Here is a 9,451-nt window from a genome sequence, read left to right as displayed (position 1 = left end):
TTTTTTTTTTCTTTGAGTTTGTTTAATATAGTGGATTATGTTGATGGATTTCCATACATTGAACCATCCCTGCATCCTCCCTGGGATAAAGCCTACTTGATCATGATGGATGATTGTTTTGATGTGTTCTTGGATTCGGTTTGCGAGAATTAATAATATTGCATATTTTTGCATTGATATTCATAAGGGAAATTGGTCTGAAGTTCTCTTTCTTTGTTGGGCTTTTGTATGGTTTAGGTATAAGCATAATTGTGACTTCATAGAATGAATTGGGTAGTGTTCCTTCTGTTTCTATTTTGTGTAATAATTTGAAGGGTATTGGTATTACATCTTCTTTGAAGGTCTGATAGCATTCTGCACTAAACCCATCTGGTCCTGGGCTTCTTTTCTTGGGAGACTTTTAATGATTGCTTCTATTTCTTTAGGGGTTATGGGACTGTTTAGATAGTTTATGTGATCCTGATTTAACCTTGGTACATGGTATCTATCTATAAAATTGACCATTTCATCCAGATTTTCCAGTTTTGTTGAGTACGTGCTTTTGTCATAGGATCTGATAGTTTTTAAAATTTTCTCAGTTTCTGTTCTGTCTCCCTTTTCATTTCTGGTTTTGTTATTTTGGATACTGTCTCTGTGCTCTCTGGTTAGTCTGGCTAAGGGTTTATCTATCTTACTGATTTTTCTCAAAGAACCAACTCCTGGTTTTGTTGATTCTTTGTATAGTTCTCTTTGTTTCTACTTGGTTGCTTTCTGTCCTGAGTTTGACTATTTCCTACTGTCTACTCCTGTTGGGTAAATTTGATTCTTTTTGTTCTAGAGCTTTCAGGTGTGCTGTTAAGCTGCTAGTGTGTGCTCTCTCCAGTTTCTTTTTGGAGGCACTCAGAGCTGTGATTTTTCCTCTTAGCCCTACTTTCATTGTGTCCCATAAGTTTGGATATATTTTGTGCCTTCATTTTCATTGAATTCTGAAAATTCTTTTTTTTCCTTTATTTCTTCCTTTACCAAGTTATCATTAAGTACAGTGTTGTTCAGTGTCCATATGCATGTGGGCTTCTTGTTTTTATGGAGGACAAGCCTTAATCTGTGGTGATCTGATAGTATGCATGGAATATTTCAGTCTTGTATCTGTTGCAGCCTGTTTTGTGACTGATTATATGGTCAGCTTTGAAGAAGGTACCATGAGATGCTGAGAAGGTATAACCTTTTGTTTTAGCATGTAATTTTTCTATAGATATCTGTCAATTCCATTTAGTTCATGACTTCTGTTATCTGTTATCATGACTATCTGTTTCACTGTGTCTTTGTTTAGTGTCTGTTTCCCTGCTCTGTCCAATGATGAGAGTGGGGTGTTGAAGTCTTCCACTATTATTGTGTGAGATGAACTTTGTGTTTGACCTTTAGTGAAGTTTCTTTAATGAATGTTGGGGACTTTGCCTTTGGGGTATAGATGTTCAGAATTCAGAGTTTTATCTTGGTAGATTTTTTTTCCTTTCATGAGTATGAAATATCCTTTCTTATCTTTTTTGATACCTTTTGGTTGAAAGTCAATTTTATTTGATATTAGAATTGCTACTCCAGCTTGTTTCTTGGGACCGTTTGCTAGTAAAAAAATTTTCCATCCTTGTACTCTGAGGTAGTTTCTGTCTTTGTCACTCAGGTGCATTTCCTGTATGCAGCAAAATGCCAGATCCTGTTTACATATCCAGTCTATTAGTCTATGTCTTTTTATTGGGGAATTGAGTCCATTGATGTTAAGAGAGATATTAAGGAAAAGTGATTGTTACTTCCTATTATTTTTGTTGTTAGAGGTGGAATTAAGTTTGTGTGGCTATCTNATTTTGGGTTTGTTGAAAGAAGATTGCTTTCTTGCTTTTTCTAGGGTATAGTTTCCTCCTTGTGTTGGAGTTTTCCAAATATTTTTTTTGTAGGGCTGGATTTTTGGAAGAATACTGTGTAAATTTGGTTTTGTCATGGAATGTCTTGATTTCTCTGCCTATGGTAATTGAGAGTTTTGCTGGGTATAATAATCTGGGCTGGCATTTGTGTTCTCTTAGGGTCTGTATGACATGTGCCTAGGATCTTCTAGCTTTTGTAGTCTCTGGTGAGAAGTCTGGTGTAATTCTGATAGGTTTGCCTTTATGTTACTTGACCTTTTTCCCTTACACCATTTAATATTCTTTGTTTTGTACATTTGGTGTTTTAATTATTATGTGATGGGAGGAATTTCTTTTCTCGTCCAGACTATTTGGAATTCTGTAGGCTTCTTTTATGTTTAAGGGNATCTCTTTCTTTGGGTTAGGGAAGTTTTCTTTTATAATTTTGTTGAAGATATTTACTGGCCCTTTAAGTTGGGAATCTCTACTCTCTTCTATTCCTATTATTCTTAGATTTGGTCTTCTCATTGTGTCCTGAATTTCCTTGCTGTTTTGAGTTCAGAACTTTTTGCATTTTGCATTTTCTTTGACTGTTGTGTCAGTGTTTTCATTCTTTTCTTCTTTTTTTTCGGTTTTTCAAGACAGGGTTTCTCTGTGTAGCCCTGGCTGTCCTGGAACTCACGTTGTAGACCAGACTGGCCTTGAACTCAAGAAATCTGCCTGCCTCTGCCTCCCAAGGGCTGGGATTAAAGGCGTGTGCCACCACGCCTGCCTTGTGTCAATGTTTTCTATGGTATCTTCTGCACCTGAGATTCTGTCTTCTATATATTGTATTCTGTTGGTGATGCTTGTATCTAAGGCTCCTGATCTCTTTACTAGGTTTTCTGTCTCCAGGGTTGTCTCCCTTCATGATTTCTTTATTGTTTCCATTTCCATTTTTAGATTCTATATGGTTTTGTTCAATTCCTTTACTTGTTTGGTTGTGTTTTCCTTTATTTCTTTAAGGGGTTTTTGTGTTCCTCTTTAAGGGCTTCTAGCTGTTTTCCTATGTTCTCCTGTATTTCTTTAAAGGAGTTATTTATGTCCTATTTAAAATCCTTTATCATTTATCATGAGATGTGATTTTAAATCTGAATCTTGCTTTTCCAGTGTGATGTGGTATCTATGACTTCCTGTAGTAGGAGAATTGGGTTCTGATGATGCCAGGCAGCCTTGCTTTCTGTTGCTTTTGTTCTTTCCCTTGCTTCTCATCACCTGATTATCTCTAGTGCTGCCTGCCTTTGCTGTCTCTGACTGGATCCTGTCCCTCCTGTGGTTCTGGTTGTGTTAGTACTCCTCAGAGGCCAGTTGTCTCTGTGATCCTGTGGTCCTCACATCTGGGATGTGTCAGAACTCCTGAGAGTCAAGCTGCATCTGGTATCTTGAAATCCTGGTATGACCAAGCTTCTGAGATCCTGTTCTGTCAGAGCTCCTGGGAGGCAAGCTTTCTCTGGGTGGTGCAGGGATTTTTGGGGAGTCAGATTCCTGGGTTTGCTCCTGGCACAGATTCAAGCTGGAAGGAACATGTGCCTCGGGCTGGGCAGGGTTTAGTCTTTCCATGGTTCTTGGGGAGGGGGGGTCCCTAGTTATGCTGGGTGTTGGGAAAGATGTGGCTGCAACTATAATCTTGAGTATGTCAGATCTCCAGTGCTCCAGGCTGTGTTCTATCTCTTGGGATTCAAGCTTCCTCTGTGATCCTGTCATCCTGGGCATTTCAGAGCACCTGGGAGTTGGGCTTTCTCTGGGTGTTGTAAGAGTAGGTACAGAGCCAGCACCCCAGGACTGCTCTGGGTTCAAGTTCAGACTGGAAGGAACCCATGCCACTGGCTGGGTGGGGGTTCCTGCATCCCTGGATCCTGGGGGACCCAGTAATTCCAGGTGTTGGTGCAGATGATGTTGCCTTTTCACCTGTGCTGGGCATGTTAGAGAACCTGGGAGTTGAGCTTTCTCTGGGTCACTGTAGATCTTTATATTATTCTTTGGGCAGTTCAATTATTTTCAATATGTATGTAGTGTGACAGTCACACTTTTTTTCCCCCTACTGTGTTTAGGCAGAAGATCAAAAACTTTTAGATGAAAAGAAACAAGTTGAGAAGCTTGCTGAAGAATTACAAGGGAAAGAACAAGAACTAACTTTCCTTTTGGAAACCAGAGAGGTTTGTTAAAGATACATTTGTTTACAATGTTTTGTTAAGAGAATATAGATTTATTAAATATGGTATAGTTATTTGCATTGTGAAGGGGTTTTTACAATTAAAAAAAAAGTATGTGTTCTTATTATATTTAATGTGCTAATGATCGATTTAAAAAATACTTAGGAAACCTTTATATTATTGTAATGCTGGAGAGAAAAGTCAACATTTCAGAAACCAATTTACTCAGGGGCTGTTGAGATAGCTCAGTGGTTAAGAGCACTGACTAATCTTCCAGAGGACATAAATTTCAGTAACCACATGGTGGCTCACAAGCATCTGTAATGCGATCCAGTGCCCTCTTCTGGTGTGTCTGAAGACAGCAACAGTATACTCACATACAATAAATAAAATCTTAAAAAAAAATTCAGCTTATGTATAATGTTATGGTTTATAATGATTATGTTTCTTGATGTCTTTAGTATTTCTTGATACATTTAAATTTTAACCCTTATTAAGCTGGATTCATATGATAATTTTTATAGTGTTTATTTTTAAACAGCTTTGAATTTAAAGTATATTCGTATACCTTTAAAAGAATTGGAACTGCTTTTTTTTTATATAATAGTAAGAACATCTTAGTCTATAAGACACTGTTTGACCACACTAATATACTTTCCTTTACTAATATAAAATTTAGTCCCAGTGTGGTTGTGGCACGCTCTTTTTCATCTTAATATTCCATAAGCAGGGGCAGTTGGTTTCTGTGAGTTTGAATCTATACTGTTCTGAATAGAGTTCTAGGCTAGCCAGGGCTATATATGGTTAGAGTCTGTCTCAGGAAAACAAACAAACAAAAAACAATTAACTAACAATAAGCAAAAGCAATATAAAATTTTAATTGGAATTAGTTACTTGGTCGAATAAAATGGTTAAAATTATGCATCAACTTTTGTCTGAGCTTTAGGAGATCAAAATAGAATTTACTTGTATTAAATTTGTCATTGATAATTTTAAAAATTAAGGTGATTATCACATTGTTTACTTAAATTAAAAGTATTTAAATGGACATGATATTTACATCTATATATAATCCTAGTACTTTGGAGGGAAAGTCAGGAAAATTAAGAGTTCAAAGTCAACCTCAAGACCACTGGTTTCAAACTCAGCCTGGGCTGAATGAGACCCTGTCTTCAAAATTTTTTTCTTTTTTTAAGGGCTGGAGAGATGGTTCAGTGATTAGGAGCACTGATTATTCTTCTAGAGGTCCTGTTTAATTCCCAGCAACCACATGGTGGTTCACAACAGTCTATAATGGGATCTGATGCCCTCTTCCGTTATCTGAAGACAGTGTACTCACAGACATAAAATAAATAAATCTTGTTTTTTAAACTTTTTTTTTAAAGATTTATTTTATTCATTTGAGTAAACTGTAGCTGTCTTCAAGCACACCAGGAGAGGGCATTGGATCACATTACAGATGGTTGTGAGTCACCATGTGATTACTGAAATTCATGTCCTCTGGAAGAGCAGTCAGTGCTCTTAACCACTGAGCCATCTCTCTAGCCCCTAAATCTTTTAAAAAAATATATTTTTAATATCCTGCCAAGTTTTCTCCACTGTATTGCTTGATTACTTAGAGAAACCATATCTATTTTTAGTTTTTCTCTGTTTTTGAGACTGTCTATGGAGCTCCTGCTTTCCTGGAACTATGTAGAGCAGGATAACTTTGAACTTACAGAGATCTACTTGCCTTTTCCTCCTGAGTTTCCAGGATTGTGCCACCATGCCCAGCCTAACTATGTCTTTTATATGAAAAAAACTGATAGAACATCTGTCAGTAAAAATATACATTTATTTTACAGAAAGAAGTTCGTGATTTGCAAGTACAAGTAACTGTCACTAAAACAAGTGAACAGCATTATTTAAAACAGGTTGAAGAAATGAAAACTGAGCTTGAAAAAGAGAAGTATGTTTTTCACCTAACTACATACAGTTAATTACTAAGCTTTATGGTAAAAGTAAATAGTATTCAGTATTTATATCAATGGATTTGAAATTGTGTTTTATTCCTACTTAAAGATCAAAATGAAAGCCAGTCATGATGGTGCACAAATGTAATCTCAGTACTCTGGAAGCTGAAGCAAGAGAATTACAAATTCAAGGACTGTGCTTTGTAGTGAAAAGCTTTGTGTCAGGAAAGTTTGTATCTTTATGTAAAATAGTAAATAACAAATTTAAATCATTTCATATCAGTATATAGTTTTCTCTTTTATGAACATTGGTTCAAGAAACCCTGAACATACACAAATCTGTAGATACTCAAGTCCTATATACAAACAGCACAGTGCTTGCATATAAAGTATAAATATCCTCTTTCAAGTAAGTTTTAGCTCGCTTCTAAACTACCTACAGTTCTGAAAATTCTATGTAAATTCTACTGTTTGTTCTACTGAATTCAGGAAATAATGGCAAGAAGTTTATATGCTCAGTCCAGACATTTTCCTGAACAGTTTCAATTTTTAGATGGATAAGCCCATGAATGTGGAATTTTAACATACAGAGGGTCTGTACTGGATAGTTTAGTGTCAACTTGACACAGGCTGGAGATATCACAGAGAAAGGAGCTTCAGTTGGGGAAATGCCTCCAGGAAATCCAGCTGTAAGGCATTTTCTCAGTTAGTGATCAAGGGAGGAGGTCCCCTTGTGGGTGGTGCCATCTCTGGGCTGGTAGTCTTGGTTCTATAAGAGAGCAGGCTGAGCAAGCCAGGGGAGGCAAGCCAGTAAAGAGCATCCTTCCATGGCCTCTGCATCAGCTTCTGCTTCCTGACCTGCTTGAGTTCCAGTCCTGACATCCTTTGGTGATTAACAGTAATGTGGAAAATGTAAGCTGAATAAAACCCTTTCCTCCCCAACTTGCTTCTTGGTCATGATGTTTTGTCCAGGAATAGAAACCCTGACTAAGACAGGGTCTAACATTAATTTTGGGGAGACATTTAGTTTCCCATAAAGATAATTATATGTGTTGATAAAATTTCAATATAAAAATTTATTTCTATGAGTTGTATCTTGGGTATTCCAAGCATTTGGGTTAATACCCATTTATCCGTGAGTGCATACCATGTGTGTTCTTTTGTGATTGGTTTACTTCACTCAGGATGTTATTTTCTAGTTCCATCCATTGCCTAAGAATTTCATGAAGTCATTTTTTTTTTAATAGCTGAGTAGTACTCCATTGTGTAAGTGTACCACATTTTCTGTATCCATTCCTCTGTTGAAGGACATCTGGGTTCTTTCCAGCTTTTGGCTATTATAAATAAGGCTGATACGAACATAGTGGAACATGTGTCCTTGTTATATGTTAGAACATCTTTTGAGTATAAGCCCAGCAGTGGTATAGCTGAATTCTCAGGAAGCTCAAGAAGAAGGAAGACCAAAGTGTGGGTGCTTTGGTATTGCTCAGAAAGGGGAACAAAATACTCATGGGAGCAAATATGGAGACAAAGTGTGGAGCAGAGACTGAAGGAAAGGCCATCCAAAAGACTGCCTCACCTGGGGATCCAAACCATTTACAGTCACCAAACCCAAACACTATTGTGGATGCCAAGAAGTGCTTGCTGACAGGAGCCTGACATTGCATCTCCTGAGAGGCTCTGCCAGAGCCTGACAAAGAGACAGATGCTTGCAGCCAACCATTGGAGTGAGCACAGGGTCCCCAGTGGAGAAGTTAGAGAAAGGATTGAAAGAGCTGAAGGGGTTTGCAACCACATAGCAAGAACAATAATATCAACCAGCCAGATCACCCTCCTCCTCCAGAGCTCCCAGGGACTAAACCACTAACCAAGGAGTACACATGGAGGGACCCATGGCTCCAGCTGCATATGTAGCAGAGGATGGCCTTGTTAGGGGAGGAGAGGCCCTTGGTCCTGGGAAGGCTAGATGCCCCAGTGTAGGGGAACTCGAGGGGTTAGGGGAGCGGGGATGGGATGGAGGTTTTGGGGAAGGAATTGGGAAAGGAGATAACAATGTAATATAAATAAAATATCCAATAAAAATTAAAAAATAATGAAAAAAGTATTTTTATTGTTATCTAAATATTCAATGGAATGGTTTCACTTATTCAGCAAGTTTAGTTTGGTAGTAAGGACTTATTATGGGGAAAGAAGTAAATTTAAAATGCATGTTGATGGTAAACATTTTTCCCTTTGATTGCTTCTTAGGAATAGATAAAATGGCAAGTCAAGTATTAGTGTGATGACTCTTGCTTGGAATTCTAACATTTGGGAGGCCAAGGAGGAAGGGTTGCTGTGAGGCCAGCTTAGTCTACATCATGAGTCCCAACCTCACTCTTTTCTTGTAGCTCCATTCCCTCCTGATATTCTTTCAACAGGATTTTTTTTTGGGGGGGGGGAGACTTTTTAAATTTATTTATTAAAAATCCCCATAAGAATTGAGTAGTTATTTATATTTTAGTGTCAACTTATATTATTCTTACTATATTTTCTTTTTAATCTCTCATTACTTAGGGGGAAAAAGCCTCTATTTTCTCTGCTGAGTTTCTAATATTATTAAGTAGAAGGAAGCAGTAGATACTTACAAGATCATTTGGTGTTGCCACACCCTACAAATGGATACTGTCTTCAGCTAATAGCAACAATAATTTCTCTTTCACTGTGGAACATTTGCGACTTTGTAAGAATGGTGGCATTTAATTACAAATATTTCATGCTTCAAGGTCTATTCTAATTAAAGTTTCAGAAGTTTGAAATAGACTATTAGATATAGAGCAATTATGTGCAAAATATGTGCTTTATACTTTTGAAGTAATGAGAGTATTAAGAATATGCATAGAAATATGTGTGACATGAAATGTTAATATAGAAATAATTTATATATTTGAACAGATACTGTAATGAAGCAGCATATAACTTTGTTTCAAGACTTAATGGCCAATATTATTTATATCTTGCCTATTCCTTCTATTCCTTCTATTAAGATTATTTTGAATTAAATTTTATATATCTCATTTAATTCTTTCTATATGAAATGTTTTTTATTTTTTTTATTTTTTTATCATTATTCTCTTTATTTACATTTCAAATGCTATCCCGAAAGTTTCCCATACCCCTCCCCCCACCTCTGTTCCCCCACCCACCCACTCCCACTACTTGGCCCAGGCCTTGCCTTGTGCTAGGTCATATAGAGTTTGGAAGACCAAGGAGCCTCTATTCCCACCGATGGCCGACCAGGCCATCCTCTGCCACATATGCAGCTAGAAACACAAACCCAGGGTGTACTGGTTAGTTCCTGTTGTTGTTCCACCTACAGGGTTGCAGCCCCCTTCAGGTACCTGGATACCCTCTCTAGTTCCTCCACTGGGGACCCTGTGTTCCATCCAGTAGCTGG

General features: G+C 37.4%; 1 protein-coding gene across 2 annotated transcripts in view; it reads left to right on the top strand.

Moving 5' to 3' along the window:
• Window positions 1-9,451, top strand: part of Sycp1 (synaptonemal complex protein 1) — a 95,642-nt gene that overhangs the window by 40,839 nt on the left and 45,352 nt on the right. For both annotated transcript variants that reach the window (XM_021196181.1, XM_021196182.1), the window contains exons 17-18: window positions 3,965-4,069; window positions 5,911-6,014. In XM_021196181.1, the coding sequence (XP_021051840.1) occupies window positions 3,965-4,069; window positions 5,911-6,014 (209 nt within the window). The remainder of the gene's footprint in view (window positions 1-3,964; window positions 4,070-5,910; window positions 6,015-9,451) is intronic.

This window comes from Mus pahari, chromosome 4, assembly GCF_900095145.1.
Source record: "Mus pahari chromosome 4, PAHARI_EIJ_v1.1, whole genome shotgun sequence".
Taxonomy (NCBI): domain Eukaryota; kingdom Metazoa; phylum Chordata; class Mammalia; order Rodentia; family Muridae; genus Mus; species Mus pahari.
Note: the sequence above shows the minus strand (reverse complement) of the source record. Positions and strands in the feature narration are given on the sequence as shown.